Here is an 18,844-nt window from a genome sequence, read left to right on the forward strand (position 1 = left end):
GCATCTTTTGCTAAAAATTCACTTTTCCTTTCACTTTTTTAATGGTGAATTTACTCTTTATACATCAGCATAGTGTTGTGCGTTTGCTCAGGATTGACACAGTACATGTAAAATAATGAAATGAACCCTTCTGGTTTGTTATTACTACTCTTACTTCTCTATTTTGTATCCAAAAATCACTCTGATGTAATTTTAGTTGTTTCATAACATTGTTCACAACTAGGTCTGCTGTCTATGTGCGTGAGATGAATCCTGACCAGTGTTTTTTTAAGTAAAGGACTAAAGTGAATGACACCGACTTATTAAACTCTCTCTTGTCAGAAAAGTTTGATAAACCTGAACTCCACGCGAGCTCCTTTGGGATAACAAAACCTGTTAAATTGCTTTTTGTTTCGTAAATTTGTGCATATGAGTCTGGGAACCATCATCAGACAGATGGATTCTGTTAATGTCAATTTGAACAATGAAACACAAAAATGTTAATTGGAAAAATTGCTTTCAAATTAAACTATGTGCAAGAGCCACATGAAATATTATACATGGTACATTCTCCTTTAATTTTGGTTTTCAGCTCTGATTATGGTTCTTCATACAGTCCTTAGTTAAGACGATTTTTAACTTAACAAATATGCATTAACGGTTGAGTCAGCGATTCTGGGTAAAGTTGTTTATATATGAAAATAACAACAAAACAATGTCTACCATTTGCTGAGCCAGAGCTGAAAATGAATACCAGATTATTTTTTCAAATTTCAACAAGAAAAGTCAGGACATGACAATATCATGGAAAGAATGTACACTAAGCAAATAAAAAACTGAGGCATATGACCTATACACCGAAGACCAAAAAACAGTATGGCTACACACACACATACATACACTAGAGCATGACCTATAAAAGAAAGAGAGAGACTGAGGCTGGATCTCTAGGAAAGGAAGAAGAATATCCAACATTTCTGAGAACGACAGGGGAGAGGCGGAGAGGTCCCAGGACACAAATCAGTACTGGAACAATAAGAACCCAAACTGAACTTTTTCAGTTTTAGTCCAAAAATGACTCTGCAAATGCAAATCCCAATGAAGATCAGGTGATCTCGTACAGAGATGGAACAGCAGATTTCTCTCCATAAAAAGGTTCTTTAAAACTTACGTTTTTTAGGGTCCCCTTTCCTGTAGTCTATTCAATCCAAAGTCCCCCCCCCCCAGAGATTCCCTCCAACACACTCACCCCCTGTCTGAAATGCCTCCATTGGACTCCTTTGTTTACTTCCGTAACATAGTGACATCGCTATGTGACACTCCCATTTCCATTGGCTTGCACACCAAAACATTGTACGTGACGTCGTCAAACAGTGGACCAATCTTAACAGAACAGACGAGCTAACCAATCAGAGCAGACTGGGCTCTGGTTTCAGACAGAGGGTGAAAGAAATGCTGCAGCACAGACAGTATGAAAAAAATAAAGTACTTTGTGAACATTAAAGCATGTAAACATGACACAGTAGGGGCACAAAATACAAATATGAGCCTGAAAAGCATAAAAGGGCCCCTTTCATAATATTCCAAAAATAACTTTCACTGTGTAAAGTCAAGTAGTGACACAATAAACTTAAAGAAGCTGTGTACTGGTTCTTATACGAGAGAGAGAGAGAGAGAGAGAGAGAGAGAGAGAGAGAGAGAGAGAGAGAGAGAGACAGAGAGAGAGAGAGACAGAGAGAGAGAGAGACAGAGAGAAGGAACAAGCTTTTAAATTCCTGACTTTGTAAAATAATCTCAGTTAATCAGCTGGTCTGCCCCCGCAGGGTTTATATACACACTGGAGGTAATTGAGAGCAGAGCAGTGTTGGAAACGCATAAACAGGTTTGGGTAAGGCAGCACATAACTATTTATCCACTGAACCGAAGCTTTCGCATCTGGCTATGTAAAAGTAAACAACATATTACAAATTGCATTCAAGTGCAATGTTAATGTACGTAGAAATGCAATATATTTGGAGGGTTTAACATCGCCCTTCTGAAATTAATATTCTATCGCACTGTGCTCCAGTAAAAAGTAATGTAGATGTCTATCTGGCAGAAGGACAGTACATATGAGAAGCCATAACCAAACCAATAAGCCCAGCGATGATTATTCAACACCCTGGCAGAGAGGCAGGGTAGTCAAACACTCCCCACGGCTTTGAACCTGAGAAGAGCCTTCATGGGAGTAGATAGATGAAGCTGGGTGGAGGGTTACAGAGCCCTGTCTTTGTGTGTGTGTGTGTGTGTGTGTGTGTGTGTGTGTGTGTGTGTGTGTGTGTGTGTGTGTGTGTGTGTGTGTGTGTGTGTGTGTGTGTGTGTGTGTGTGTGTGTGTGTGGAGATCTTGTGGACAGCAATATAATAGTTAACTTTCCTTCATCTACCAGCTGAAGAACGGTGCTAATGTTTAACAAGGACAGGTGAGTCTGTGTGTGCGTATGTTTATGTCCACTGATAACCCCCTGCTGACCTTCTCTATCGAGGGCTCATCTTCCTATGGTCCTTGTCGGGAACATTTATCATTTCACAGACTGTTGCACAACACCTTTCAACCACTCCAAGGAACAAACTGTGCTGCCAAAAACGCTTATACTTAATAAAGGCATCCTGCCGCAACCCAAACACACAGTGAAACACAGAAGTATACAAGGCACTACATGCTTTTGCAGAATTTGGAGAGTGTTATATACATGAGTAAAAACTGCAATGGCAAGGCCTAAACGGGTAACGAAAAATATTGAAGCCCATAAAAATCATGTCATTTGTGGGAAAACACTCAGGAAAAAACTCTGTAGCACCTCATTACAGTGCAGCGCCAGCAGATGGCAGCATTCTTCTATGTTATGTGCAGAGGTGATGATTTCAATGTTCAGTCCAGAAGTCATGCTTAAATACTGACTAAACCCACAAACTGTACTGCCAGATGTTAGTTACTGTGTGTTACCAAGAGACCCTGCCTCTGTAGCTTTTGTTTGGAAAACAGTTTATTTTTTATTGAATGAAAGGTTATTATGTGGCAGTTTAGGTGGGGTGCGTTGCTGAACTGGATGTCACATTGAAATATAATGTGGTACACTTCATGCTGTTTATCAGTTCATTCATTATGCTGTTTATTTATCACAAAACAAATGAAGAGAAACTCCTTCAATCATTGTTCAGAGTGAGATCTCTGAGGGCACTGCTCCCTCTTGTGACAAAGAAAATATCACAGACAGTAATTCCCTCCACTGTGTAAAAAGTGGGACATACGTACATGGTGTAGAAATATATCAAAAATAAAAAATAAAAAAACGGTATAATCTCAAGATGTTTGTCACGCTGAAAAACACACATGAGGTTCAGTTGAGCGTTTATCCAAATGATATGCCACCACATATATAAATAGCATAGCAAACAGTAGCTAATTTAACTTTCAGCAGATTTAATTAAATTATTTCTATTTCTGCGATTAGCTGATCAAATACAATGTTTTTATAATTTTGGGTAATTTCTTGATCAGTATTTTCATTTCATGTTTTGAAGCCATTTCAAATCGCACCGATCAGGCCTTTTTATAGGGAGTCCTGATAAATTGAATTATAATGACAAATTAGGGTTCATCATTATTAAGTTAAGTAGCATCATTGAACCTCGGCATAGGAACCAAAAAAAGATACCATCTAATTTAGTGATTTAAAGCCCCGCCCACAGGGAAACATTAATTGGACCATATCAAACACACCCACGACTTTGAGTGGCAGGTACAGGGGCATGTTGGGTTCAGCTAATTTCTTAAAATGCTTACGGTACTTCCGGTTGGACGCTCCAAGCAACTTCTGCTTTCACTAGTAACTTGAAAGAACTTCTGATGTGAAAGCAAAGCGTTTTTCATCTGAAAATGTGGAGTGCATCAGTACAGAGGGAAAGTCTCAGTGGACTTATTATGTTACACTTTGAGTATGAACGAGGAAATAGTTGAACCTGCAGCAAATGAAGCACTCTGCAGAGCCAGGACACAGGAGGCCGTACAGACAGGTGAGTAGACCCGCGGTAACACACTCACTGTGATGGCTGTAACTCCATAGGATAAGCTTGTGTGCATGTGTGTTCCTTACAAATTGTGTAATAATGAAGCTCTCTTTTTTTTGCATTTTGGTTGTGGCTGCATCTTATATACCAGCGGTTCCCAACTTGTGGTCCGCGGTCCCCTCGTGGACCGTGAATGCATTGCAAGTGGGCCTCCAAATAATAAATATAAATAGGCCTACATTATTTAAGTTTTGAAATATATATATATATATGTAGGCTACATATATATATATATATATATATATATATATATATATATTTCAAAACTTAAATTGAAAGTTGATGGTAGGAACTTTCCTGCGGGACCACCTTGATAATGCACCTGATTTGTTGGTTTTGGTAGTGTATTGAAGGGATAATGTGCAGCGAGGTGGTCATTATGGGGAAAAGAACACCCAACAGGCTGATCAGGGAGCCCGACGCGAAGAAATCTCTTGCTCCTCCTGGCTGAGCCTACATGCTGCATTTACAGCATGTTTTAGGCCTATTAATTTAATGCACTTGTTTTGGCTTGTTTTGTTTTTTTCTACACCATTGCTATGTGTGATTTACCTCACTACATCTGATGCGTGTAACTTATGTGCAATTGTTATGTTTAAGAATGCATTTCTCAAATTTTGAATGACATCGTTATTAATTAGCCTACTGCAGACAGACCCTCACTTTTTAGTTTCTTGTTTCTGTTTGTTACTGATGAGCAGCTCCTTTTATAAATGAAATAAAAAGTCATTTGAGAACTTTATTCAGCCTCCGTTTTGTTTATGGTTGAATGAGGCCGTGGAATTTTTTGTTATTCTTAAGTGGGCCCTGAGTCGAAAAAGGTTGGGAAACGCTGCTATATACAATGTGTGTTTATATACAGTATGTGTGGTCCCCTTGATGATGATGATGATCTATTCTGCTGTTGATTCTTTAACAAGCATCATCCTTTTTAATGTACGTGGCTTAATAATGGTTGTGGATCCAAATGTTTGTATTTTTTGTCAGCCAGGTTCAATTGCTCGCTTTGGTTTGTCCTTTCTTTGGTTCTTTCTGAGGTTACACTGATGAATGCATTGATAGGCTACTCAGTTGCTTGCACAGGCTGCAAATGCATACATACACAAATAAATGTCTATGCCTATATGGTGAAATGCGTATACAGGTATGCACCTAAAGGAATGTATTTTGATCCTTAATCTGAGTTTTTTAATTTTATTTAAAATACCTTTTATTTATCACCATAATCATATAGGCTGCATTAGGTAACTCCCAAAGCCCTCTTACCTTTAAAAAATAAAACGCACTAATGTGTGAGTTATTTTGAACTGATCTACTTTAATTTTATCTGAGGACATTTTTACCAAAGTAACTTTGCTTGTGTTTAAGCTAAACGATCTCATAAGTAGCATATATGTACTGTAATGGAGTATATTATTCAAGAACTCTTTATTATCCTGCCTAAATCATCTGTTAAAAAGCCATGTACTTTATGTAGCCTGAAAGTACCTGGCATTCACCAGTACCTTAGGCTACAAAACCTCTGATGGTATAAACATAAAGTCACACAGATTGTTTTTGTTTGTCCAGGTTTTGAGATAAATGTGTTGGAGATGCCCTCTGGCCCGAATTGTGGATTTTCTTAATATAATAATATTCAATGCAGTGAAAATGACTCACTGAATGTAACATTCACCTCTATTGTTCTGAGGTAAAAGCAGAAATCAAAATGACAGAGCCAAAAAAAAAACCCCTGCATGAATACCATTACACACAAAGGAGATTTTTGTTATTTCGATGAGTAAGTTGTCCTTGTGGTCCTCATGTGTTTCATCCAAAATGTTTTACATTTATGCTGCATTGGTTTTAATGGGGTTAGAATGAAATCCACATAATATCACACCATATGTGCTGGAAAGTATGATTCAGCCTTCTGTAATGTTGTGTTAATAAAGACAAACTGGACCAAGCAGGGATTACATTTGGCAGTTTTTTTTCTATAGAAACATAAAATAGAATGCTTCCTGCTTACCATGCAGGAAACTATTACTAGGAATTGTTCACAGCCAATTTATTTTTACCAACCCATCCTTTTTAATTAAGGTCCTGGCCTTTAATTGATGGATATCTTAATGTTTGCCATAAATGGATTAATAGTGGAGAGGGGCTCGGAGGAAAATGGAGCGAACCCCCTGGAGAGTGCTCTCTGTGTCCCAGAGGTCTTATCAGTCGCCCTCCTTGTCCCTTATGCGGCCCTATTTGCTGCTGACTGTCACCCTGCCAGATAGATAGAGGTCTAATAGAGAGGCCTGCGCTGTAAGTGATTGAGCTGTAAATACAGATTGACCTGAACTAAGACTCTCATCATCTGTAAACTCATTCAACACTCTGCGTCCTCTCTCCCTTGATGTCTGTGAGCGTCTGAATCATTTCCATCATTCAGGGGAGTGGGGGGGGGGGGCATCTCTGATCATGAGATAGAGAGTGAGCCACACAGCTCTGTGTGTGTGTGTGTGTGTGTGTATAAATGTGAGAGGGTGCTGGAGCGTCAAACTGCAGCCCTGAGATTATCTTTTCCGTCTGCCCCAGAGAGCGGAGATTGTCCCAGAGAGAATTTATGGAAATAGTCGTAAAACGTGAAGACTTCAGTAATGGGATATGTCGATAAAACCCACGGCGGCACAATCTACGGGAGTTTACTGAGGAGATGAGTGGCCCGGCTGTTATACAACTCAAATCTAATTTTCTCAATAAAGCCTTGTAAGTCAACAACACTAAAGCTTCCGTAAATCATAATGCAGGACAGATTCATCAAGGCCATATTTATTATTATGGCCGAGTGCCACTGCAGCAGTCATCCTATCACTGACTGTGCTCTAATGGCGGAATTAGGTGACTTTCCTTGTGTAATGTTAACCATTTTCAGAGTTATTCCCGCCATTTAAGAGTTAAGAATTTGTTTTTTAGATTTAGACAGGAAGATCTTTTAAAAAATGAAATGGGAATGGGCACAAAATCTCTGTTTTCCTGTAATTATGAAAGGTATACATTTTCAGACAATTAAGAGTCAAAATATTACGAATATATAAGTACTTTCATCCAATTGTTAAGTGGTTGACTCGTACAAAGTGAAATCATAAAGGTATTTTTAGTTTGGGGATTTCTGTGCTCTTTCTTCACTGCAATTGTAAAATCAATAAGGTTAAAGGGGTAGGTGTTTTTAATTTCAGGCTATGTCTGGTCTGGTTATTAAGAGCAGTTAATGACCCACAGTCCTCCCTGCAGATGATCCCAGGTTACACTTGCCAGAATGATTGGTGATTTTAAGAGAGAATTTTGAGTATTTAAGGAAAACTAAGTAATGTGCGTTGACATTCTATATTAATCAGAACTGTACCGTGATTCGAGTACATATAAAAAGGATGTGCATTAACAGCTGTCAGAAAACTTAATCCAAAGCTTTGAAAGTGTGCTATTTGGTGTCACTGCTTTATTTACCTGAAAGACACCAAAAACACTTATCTCCAGAGTCGGTCCTTTGACTGCTGGATGCTCCACATGGGCAGTGATGCCTGCAGAGCCAGACAGCCAGGAGGGACACCTTCTGAAAGCCGGCGACTCCTCCCCTGGGGGAGGGAGAGGACCCACACCGTTTTACTAGGACAGAAGGGCAATAAGTGGTAAAGGAAAACAATTATACCCCAATCATTTCCGATTCTTTGGCAGTCATGGGCGAAAACAGTTTTAAGGATGAAGGTTACCGAGCAGCGGAGGGCATCTTTGAATGCTTACCAATCTGATCAAGAGCCATTATGGTTGAAAATTGAATCTTAAAACCAAAATATTAATCGCTAATGAAAAAAAAAGAGATGCTTGAATATAATTGTTTTGTTATTGAAGTTATGAGAAAATGGCTGCAATTTTGCATTTGAACGATTGCATCATAACTCTTTGTTTGGTTGTTTTTTAAAGCAACATAATGTAGTAAGCAGTACTTTTGCAATTTACATCCTGTAAGTTTTGCGGAGTGTTGTTATACACCTCTGTCTTAAATATGGACAGCTGTAACATGTAGCACATTTGTTTCTTATAAATGATCAATAATAGAAGGCTGACATCTTTGCTTGCACAGATTAATATGACATTTGACAAGCAATGGATATATTAGTACTTCCTTGTTTCATTACTTACATCTGGCTTCAGTAATGGAACGAAACCAGCACTGCTTCCCACACCATATCCCGCCACCCTAGTACTGAAAAACATCCTCCTCCTGCCGATCCAAATCTCCTGTGGTGTAAATACACACTAACTCTTCCCCAGTTGGCCCCAGTCCTGTAAGAACAGCTAATTTATCAAACGTCTGTGGCAAACTGCTTGCTTTAAAACTTTTCAAAGGAAAATAAAACCAGAAGCCTCTGCACAGCTATAAATATACAGGAGTGGGATTAGAATGGGTTTTTTCCCCCATGATTTTGGTTAACTAACTCATTTTAAGAAGTTGGTTAGAGTAGCTTGAGGACAGCTTGTTGTAATCAACATGTGCCAGTATATTTATAAAAAAATAAAAGCTGTAACTAATAAATGTAGGCTCATGGAGCACATGTTGAATCCTCTGCTTTAAACAGTCTTGAAACCAAAGTCCTGTTTATTGCACAGGCTATTGGAACAACACAGCTGAGCTGTCACCTCAACATACTCAGGTCTTTATTTGAGTCTGTGGTCGTGCTCAGAGTCAGAATTGAAGCTGCTCTGGGGATCTAGATCCTGGATCAACAGTAATCTGCCTCCCATGGAGGTCACCATTTAGTTATAGGAGGCAAAGGTTCCCTCTGCTGTTTTCAGTCCAACTTCTATTAGCAATCTGTTAGCCGCAGTCCATTGAGAGGGAGGACTGAAGCACAAGCTCCTGGGAGCACACAAACATACAAAGACACACACACAGCTCACGGCACAGACCTTGTTTGATGAAAAAGAACAATTAAGGGAGAAATGAGGGAGAATCATCAGGGGAAATGGCTGATGAAGACTTTATTGATTAGAGCAGCACCACTGATCCAGCTCTCACTGTAGCAATTACCAGCAGCAGCAGCAGACGCAGCAGCAGCAGCCGGCCGCTAGTGGGGCCTTCATGATGCAGGGCCACGTTTTAAGACCAGGGCCTGAAAGACAGGAAGAGATGAAGACTTTCAGACTCTGATAGAAAGCACCAACATTAGCCTTTAATTTTAGTGGAAAACAGAACAATGTCCTGAACTCTTCCATGAAATGTATTGTTTTGTGCACACGATTAGATGATGCTAGATGACATAATGTGCTGCTTAATACCATTTGTTATCAAAACAATCTGCATGTATTAACAACAGAGTAGATGCAAATCGGAAAAATTAAATGGTATTAAATGCACCCCTTGGCTCAGGGGAAATGATTTTTTGGTCTTATGGGTGGAGTTATTGTCCTCTGGATAGTATACAGTATGTTTACTGTGTAGGACCTGCTCAAAATAAATTCCCTGTGTTTTCTGTATTTACCAAAACCCTTGACTTGCATCTGTAGAGCAGGCATGCAGCAGAGCAGGCTGGGATCTGCAGAATGAATCATCCTCTTCTAACTAAGGCCAATAATGAATTCAAATCCCAAGTGAATAAGGCAATAAAGTCTTTTGGGGGCACATCTGAGTCTACAGGCCTGCATACCCGTTGCGGAGGCCGGCTGATCATTTCCATTTGTTTGTTTGCTCAGCTAAGACAGCTTTGTATTTGTATTTAAATCTGATTGTTGTCTCGTTCTGGACTTAGAGCAAAGATGATGTGAGGCAATTGATGTGTATGTTGACTGATTAATGAAGTTGTTTAAAATCCGGAGACTTGCATGCATAGGTGGATTGAAACAGCGTTCTCTCGTAGCATGGCGATAGAGTTTAAATGTATCAGTTGTATACGAACACAACAAATTCAGATTTGCTTTATTGGAGGTTGCATCTCGTTGTGTTATTATACTTTCTCAACGTGCACTGAAAAGCCCGTGAATGATCTGGATTAGAATATGGAGCTTCATCATTGTGGCCTAGATACCAAGTTCAAAGGTCATATGAGTTGACCTTGGGTGATCGTCATTTAATTAAAGGCGAAGGGCCAAGATTTAATTTAAAATGTGACCTAGCGCTCCGAGAACTGAATGAGGGGTTCCCCAAACATATTAAACTGAGCCAGACACAAGATGAGATAAGATGATGGAATAATTTTCAAACGCAAATAATATAATATCAAATTTACAATTGTACAATTAATGTGCATTAGTTCTGATTTTTCTGTTTCTGAGAATTTCTGTCGCTATACACATTTAAGAATCGTTTTTCAGGCTTCTATATGTGCACCTCTTACTTTTATCAAAAAGAACCAAACATATTCCTTTTTTTATATTTGAAAGACCAACCCTATTTGGAATTATTCTAAGTTACAGTAAGTGGTCACATTTATGTGTTCAGTATACAATAATAAAGCCTCAGTAAATGATGTAACTCCAAAATATACTGTATAAATCAACTGTAAAGATGCCTACTGTTAACTTAAATAAATATGTATTCATAAAAATTGCATTTATGCAGAACCAGAAACACAAATCTATTCTAAAACTAACTAACGAATGCGTATAATTGACCTAACTTTGACTTAAAATAATTAACATTGCTTGGTCGTAAAAGGAGCACGTGCTTTGGGCTTTAATGTCATAATTTCAGGCTGGATTAAAGGGAACCACTCCTCCCAGTAACATCCACCATTACAGAGCCAGTGTGCTCTCGTTCTGCAGCTCACTTACTGCAGCCTCACAGTTTCACAAGCTAGTGGACCATTTGGCAAGGGCACAGAAACAAAAAAGAGATAATGGTCAATGGAGAAATATAAAGGGACAAACACAATCTGTTTCTGCACTAGATGGAGATGAATGGGGCATAATCCATTGCCTTCCATCACACCTTCCCAGCCTGCTCCCCGCTTAACCGCAATGATGATTAATCCAACACCCACTATTTATATTTCCTAATTGTAATTAGCACGAATTATCAATTATGGTTAGTGCCTAATTGCCCTTCATAAAGACAGCTCCCCAGGTTTAAACGGGTCCATTTAAATAATGTAACTAATAGCTCTTGCCTTTGCGTTGCGGATATATCTTCATTGTTCCACGCGTGAACTGTGATGGTTGCTCGTAATTTAACAGGGCAATCGAGAGAAGGAGTGCAGGTGGCACTGCGGGACTAATTATTGTTAATGAATTATGATGTGACCTTCTCAGAACAATGGCTAATCAATGCTCACGTTGAGTGACAGTGCGCTCTGTGCAGATGCCAGGGACCACACAGCCATTAGGCCTCAGCCCTCTGGAAAACACGCGGCTGCAGCTCTTCCTGTCTTCTCTTCGTCCCTCACAGAATCTATATCTCCTCTACGCTCAAGTCCTGTGGCTGCTTTGCATTTTTTGTGTGGAAGAGGACAGGTCAGTCAAAATATTTGGTCAGCCCTTTTGACAGACGAAACAATCCGCATGTCTGGGGCTAGGCAGTGGATAAGGCCGTGAAAACTTTCTGCACATTTTTCCTCAGTTTCTGGTTTCATGACTTTTGCTCCATTGAATTTTAAGTAGGTATGAGCATATTTTATATTCAGTATTGGTAACAGTTCCATATGGGCTAATCACAGGATCGTATCTCTGTGATTGTTTTTTTTTAATCAGGTACGGTTATTAAACATATCTGATAGCTGCCATCATGGTATATGCTACAGTCAGTGTGTTACACTCACATTTTAATTCCTTTAATCTTCTACATTTTCAGATTTTCAAACTTTTGCACAAGTTGCGGTTAAACCTTTAAATGTAATGGTTTAAATGATGCTTAGAGTTCTGTGTTGTAAAAGTTTGAACATAAAGAATCAGCAGTATTGTAAACTGAGTCGTGTTTTTTCAATTTTTCAGGGAGAAAAATATTCGTTTTTCAGTTTTTTAAATTGCAGGGTTAAGTACATCAATACTAATGTTTTATAAACAGTTTAGTTGTTTGTTTTAGAGGGGGGGAAATCCAGAAATTGTATGTTTTTTTTAGGGGAACATTTGTGTTTTTCTGAACTGAGAAAACCAACAGATCCCGTGCAGTTTTAAGCATTTAAAAACCACTGAATATCGCATACAAATAAAGATGTTTTTTGCACATGTTCACCCTGCTATAAGGAGGTTTTTGACCTAATAACTGATCGGAACAAGATGTCAAAATAAAATAAACTTTGATTGAACTAAACATTTCTGGTCAGTACATGTTTGAAAGTTGGCTCCCTTTGCCGTCATGACCACACTGTACTGGTTGATAGTTGACTACATCAGCATTTGAACTGACCTTTACCTTGTTGTGACAGGGGCGCAGTATGACTGACAGTGTCCCTCAGCATAATTTACCCCCACCCCACATCGCCCTCCATCTCCTCTGCGATGCAGTTGACCCCTTTACAAATCACCCCCAACTTTACACATCTGCTGCCTGTCAGCATCTGCCAGGCGCACTCACCCGTCCCACCCATAATGAAAAACTCTCATTACTCGCCTCCACCCAACAGGTATACAGGCCGTTAGGACAATTACTGGGCAATGCCACTGACCTTGTTGTTGGAAAGAGTCAAACAAACACAGAGGTCCCACTGACAGGAGGCCTGATAGCACAACTGTAGGCATGCAGTGCAGACGGAAAACTGGGCAAAATTTGTGAAAGCTTCATGCGTGTTAAGGAAGAGTGCACTGTACATACTGCCAGTTAAATGCTGACTGTCTCTGAGTGCAGATAAAGTAGAAACATAGGTAGTGTTGCATGTTAGACAAACCAAATTTCCAAATAATGGCATAAAATATGAGCTTGATTTCATGTCAGCAAAGTATGAGAAAAGAAAATGACAGACTAAATCATAGCATGCTTTTAGTAGTCTTTATCTTTTGTCCAAGGCATGTTTCTCATTTAGCATTTAATATTTGCAAAATGATGTGGATTTGATAAAACAGAATAAATAAATAAAAATCAGGAGGTTTCTGCAAGCTGATACTCGTATCATACTGAAACAAATGGAAACGGACAGGAAAAAAAAGATCTAGTTTTACGTTTTTAGAACTGCCAAAATGTAAAATGACAAGGCATGCACAGCCATTGGTACGTTCTTCAGAGATGCTACTGTAGCTTAGAAACCACAACAACTACAAAGTAAAGGAATTTGGCAGGGAGGATCTAACGGCCTCACCTAATGATTCACCGGACACTTGCTGGCCTTTTGTTTGAGTCCCACTTTACAGGAGAGTCAGGGAGACGGTGGAGGACTTTAGGGAAAACAAAAAACACTACAGTCTGTGAGTAGAGCCTCAGCTTAGACAAATTATCTGACGTTTAGCAGACTTGGGGTAGCCTCCCCGTGAAGTGATGACTTTATTGACCCTTGAAGGGGGTCTCGGATGGAAGTGTGTCTCTTTGGCTCCCTGCGGTGCACCTCTCCTCCTCTCTGAAGTTTTGCCCCGGCCCGTACACACTCAGCTGCTGTTCCCGCTCTCTGAAGTCTACCTGAGGGCCTCTTTGTCCTCGGGGCTCGTCCCTTTGTTCTGCCGACCCACACAAACAGATGTCCAGCCACTGGGCGCTCTCGTAGGAAGTTGTAAACCTCCAATGTGCACCGGGTTCCATTCATATGGAGGGACTACAGTAATGGCCGTGCAAGTGCCATACACATGCAAATGCAGACACGCAGACACCCTGTAGGGGCGGCTTTAACAAATGTTTGACTATGTAACTACTGCAGAGCAAGCCGGTGCACCAGACTATGACTGGGTAGCAATGAAACCTCCATGCAGCAGAGTAATCACCCTGAACTGTATAAGTGACACAGGAAATTGTGTAGGGAGGAATTTGAGTGTGTGTGTGTGTGTGTGTGTGTGTGTGTAAACATGATCGGATCCCCCATGTCACCAACACCAGACAGAATTACAGACAGAGAAACAGCATCTGTGTCATCCCCACAATATGGACCTCACAGGCTTCAATAGTAAAATATGTTAATATGTTGACAGTTACATCTTACAACAGACGGAATTTGTACTTTTTTACCACCAGTTAAAGCCTATTTTAATCACGACAAAATATTGTTATTAAAATAGCAAAATATGCACTAAAATGTAGTAGATTGTTGTAGGGCTGAGTAGTAAGGACACTTCTGTGCTGGTGCAGTTGCTCGTTTGGCCTTCCAGTATCCAAAAAGCCTGTCCGTAGCCATCAGGCTTTATCTCTATTGGGCACCTGCTGAGAATATTGATCCTGTGCTGGTCTCGCCATTTTAGCCATCACCAAGCATCAAGCTTTAAACAGCCCTATGTCACTTTATATTGAATACTAATAGCAAAGAGTAGGGGGCCAACTGATTGTAAATATCAATCTATCACCTTAGGTGAGAAAACAATCAGCTGTATTCATTGTATCCCAACTAGATGTTTGTATTAAAAAAGCATCAGATTCCTCCTGGATTCTTTTAGTGTTTTTTTTTTGTTGTGTTATTTGATAAACACGTAGAAATACTGTCATTTGGTGTCGATTTTTTAAAAGCAAGCAAATTAAGCGTAAACTATTTTCTGGCTTTTCTCTTGTCTTTCAAATTTGAAACTTGCTGCAGTGTAGTGTTATAAAGTTAAAACAATACAGGAAATGCATTACTGGGAATATCGACACTCTGTCCGACCAGATATACCATAAAAAGATATTCAATTAATAACAAGAAGATACCCGTTATTTTAAGAGGCACATTTTAAACAATATGCTATTACCATTAGTTAGTATCAGTATATCCAATTATAATTCAATTTAAGCTCTCGTAGCCTCCTATGTTGTGAATGAAAAATAGTACCTTCATAATGTATGCAAAGTGGAAACAATCATCATTAATGGGCTCCTGAATCGTATATGAACACCTATATATCACATACTACAAGTAGATATCAAAGTTGACTTTCTTTTCCATAATTGAACAGTTACTGATGTCTGTTCTTCATTAATCCCATTGTCTCTGTTAACAACGTTGAAGCAGAAATACTGCATTAATGTCGATGTGTTTTACATTTTATCATTAAAAGTTATTTGTAGTGATTGGAGTTGTGGGTCTCTAGGTTTATTTGGTTAAACCATTTGGTTTCGATTAGGATATTCATTCTCTAGGGACAAGAAAATCTCCTTTCTGGCAGTAACGTCTCTAAAGAGTTCAATTTAGGGAGAGAGGGCGATCTCTGATATGGATCAAGTGCCATCTGTGCCCAATTTACGTGGATTATTGAATTTAATGATATGGGTGATTATCGACGAATGCTTTGAGCCCATTAGGTGGTCGTGTGAAACACTAATAGTGTTTGTGTCACGTGTCTGGGTGAGAGACGGGGGGATTGGGGGGCGGGAGACTCTTTAAAGACCGAGCTCCGGTCATCTCATTCACGCTGCAAGTCTGACAGACACAAGCAGAGGAGCAAGGTCCACACTACGAGGGATCATCACAAATAATCTTGTTGGATGAATTTTGGCTACGAGAAGTAGGATAAAGTATGAGAAGTTCCTCTCCACACGCGTAATTACGCACGTCAGTCCTTGCCTTTCTTTAAAGCTGTTTCTATCTAAAGGATGCTGGACCCCAAAGACTGTGGAGTGACAATGACGTCCAGTCATAAGATTTCTTTTTCTATAGTTGATATATTGGATCCGAACAAATTCAACAGCAAAAAAGGAAACGAACTTTCCATCGTAAAGGAGAGGTTTCCTGTTCCACATGAAGAGGGAACAAGTTTAGAGTCGGACAGCGATGCAGTCGGAGACTTCAAAGTTGAGCACACACAAGCAGGTAGATACTTTTTTTTGTGATTAAAAAAAAATATTATTCCTTTTTTCAAACAAATACGTAACATATTTAGTTTTGCGTGTTTTAATTGCATATGCCATTTATTTCAAAACATGCCGAAAATCGTCCTCGAACCCAGTAAAATACACGCAACATTTTTTTATTTATTGTGAAATTTTACAATACACTTTATCAGCTCTATGTCTAAACTAAACACCATCAAGTGAGACGCTATTTTCTATCAGATTTATTGTCATCTCTGTATGACCTTCCCTTAATTTCCAAGGCTGCGTTTCCTTTCAAGGAAGCCACAAAGGCTTGCTCCCAGAGCCCCCGCGTGTGATTGGCACTGGGACAGGCAGGCTAGATAATTGTTTAAATCGTCCCATTGAGGATGCCTCTGCGCGCTTTGATCGATATCCCATTACTGCATCCTGCATATCTCCCTCCAGCACCTTGCAGGTACAAACTTCACACCCCATCCATGTCTGATCCTAAATATCGTTCGATTAAAACTTCCCTTTAAATAGATGACATTTATCGATCCACCCACAAATATGAAACTCCATTAGCACGTCACGGCTGAGGTGGCGGATCTGGATTTAGACGGGATTTCTTTCCGCAACATGACATTTGAGGCGCTGTGTGGTTTATAAATTATTTAAGGCTTAGTGACCAAGTCTCCCCCTCTCCACTGATTCCATGCTCCGTTCCGCACCAGATACCTCAGGATCCAAATCAAACGCTTTACAGATGTAAACTTCAGGTCTTCTGTGTGGGCTATTTAAACTGCGCTTCAGACGGGACAAAGAGGGACATTTTTGCACAATGAAGACACTTTTGTTAAGCACGTGTGAGGCATCAGTTTTGAGATTTGGCACGTGACGTTCTATCTAGTCGGGAGCTGTCCATTCAGCACTGCAGCCAGTTTAGAACAATTTGACCTGGATTAGGATAACCGTTTAAACACACATAAAAGAGTTTACTTTCTTACGTTTGTATTGAACTAAGTAAAATATTCAAATATATGGTTTAATCACTTCGAAAATTCAGTCTACTCAATCAGTTACATTTTAAACAACCAGGCCAAATCTGTAATGATGAAAGCATTGTTTATGTTTTGTACCTAAACGATTTTATTGCAAATTTAACACAAATTGAACATTGTCTACAGTTTCACACTTAAAAATAAAATAAACCAGTGTTGTATAACTTTAATCTAGGTATTGTATGCTATCCATTTTATGCTTTATTTGAATTATATGGCTAACTTTTTGTATCTTTGAAAAAAAAATGTTTTACAGGGGAAGAGATAGATGAAGACTCTGCATCCCCCAGGCATCATGATGTTGTTGATGACCCCCTTCTGCTCTCCCCACCGGCTGAATCCGAGCTCTGTCTCCCCGGGGAACAGGACGATGAGGAGTCAGGGGCCACCCATCAGGACCCCACCCGGCAGAAGCGGCGGCGCACAGACCAGGCCTGTGCCAAACCACGGCGTGCAAGAACAGCATTCACATATGAGCAGCTGGTTGCTCTCGAAAATAAATTCCGCACGACCCGTTATCTGTCTGTGTGCGAGAGACTAAACCTGGCTCTGTCCCTGAGTCTGACCGAAACCCAGGTGAAAATCTGGTTTCAGAACAGGAGGACCAAATGGAAAAAGCAGAACCCCGGGGCGGACAGCAGCACCTTACAGCCCGGCTCCAACTCCCTACTCAACTCCAGTCCAAACCTGCCCCCCTGTGTGGCGAGCCCCGCCAGCTTCCACCAAACTTTCCCCAATTTCAGCTCTGGGACTGTGATCTTCCACACGGCCAGTGGTGTTCCAATTTCATCCACTGGAGGGCTCTTGCATCCCTTCATGTCCAGTGGTTATGTCCAGCCTACTTACTTTAACCCACATCTATGAGAGAAGCCAAGATTGACTGCAGCTGATGAAACTGTCAGGCAAATCTTTAAAAGCTGAACTTTTACCGCCCAGAATTATTGTAACTGTTGCATTAACGCCATCATGTTCTACCAACTGAGGAGAAAAGGAGGCACCTGTTCGTCACAGCGTTTGTCATGTTCCATAACCAAATGCAACCCCATTTGAAGGAGATTAAAACTTTATGACATTTCAAGTAGGGTTAACATTTTTATTTGATTTTGTCATGGACCTTAGACATGACAACAAACCAAATGCCAAATCTGCAAGTTCTAAACACTGCCAAGACAGCACCACTACAGTATGTGTTGATTGTGTGTGTGCTGAAACGGCTGCTAATGCTGTATATTCGACAGTATAATTTTCTGCATCTGTGTACTGTCTAACATCTCAAACTGTGGCATTGCATTTATCCAAACACCGCTTTGTGTCTTCCTCTCAAAGGCTTGCACACTCTGTTGCCGTTCATACAACATTATCAGTGTAACTTAATTAAAAAACAATCATAAAAACATCTGTGTCTGACTTGTGTTAGATACTTAAAACACTTCATATGTGAATCAATTGCAGGACATTTTGCATACCTGTTTACAACCTGACACCAGTTATGGGTTTGTAATAGTGGCTGATCAGGGGCTTAAAGGGCCCAGTGGAAATCAGTGGAAATGCTGCCAACTCCTGGGCACCAAGGTTCGAGACGGGGATCTTAATTATCTATTGACCAGGACTTACCCCTCCATCACATTTTAATTTAATTTAATAATTCTTCTTTACACTGATGGAAAGAAAGTTCATTAAATATGCTGCATTATTATTTTATTATTAACTTAAAATATCATTTAGCCATCAAACAATACTGTCGGTGTTGCCAGGCTTTGTCAAATCCTCCTCCAGCAGCACATATGCTTCGTCTTTTCAGCTTTGTATCTCTCTAACCTGCAACAATTGTATGGT

The 18,844-nt window shown here is 39.9% G+C and overlaps 1 protein-coding gene across 1 annotated transcript; it reads left to right on the forward strand.

The window, feature by feature from the left end:
• Window positions 1-3,785: 3,785 nt before the first annotated feature.
• nkx1.2la (NK1 transcription factor related 2-like,a) lies at window positions 3,786-18,184 on the forward strand. Its single transcript, XM_063875617.1, has 2 exons — window positions 3,786-4,033; window positions 17,265-18,184. Exons 1-2 carry the CDS (start codon window positions 3,958-3,960, stop codon window positions 17,870-17,872), a joined length of 684 nt encoding a protein of 227 aa, XP_063731687.1. The 5' UTR covers window positions 3,786-3,957; the 3' UTR covers window positions 17,873-18,184.
• Window positions 18,185-18,844: the final 660 nt, after the last annotated feature.

Source organism: Eleginops maclovinus, chromosome 22, assembly GCF_036324505.1.
Source record: "Eleginops maclovinus isolate JMC-PN-2008 ecotype Puerto Natales chromosome 22, JC_Emac_rtc_rv5, whole genome shotgun sequence".
NCBI classification, from domain to species: Eukaryota; Metazoa; Chordata; class Actinopteri; order Perciformes; family Eleginopidae; genus Eleginops; species Eleginops maclovinus.

Coding starts and splice junctions, on each gene's coding strand:
- nkx1.2la (XM_063875617.1), top strand. CDS start 3,958: ATGAACGAGGAAATAGTTGAACCTGCAGCAAATGAAGCACTCTGCAGA. Junction 4,034..17,264: donor ACAGGAGGCCGTACAGACAG/GTGAGTAGACCC, acceptor AATGTTTTACAG/GGGAAGAGATAGATGAAGAC.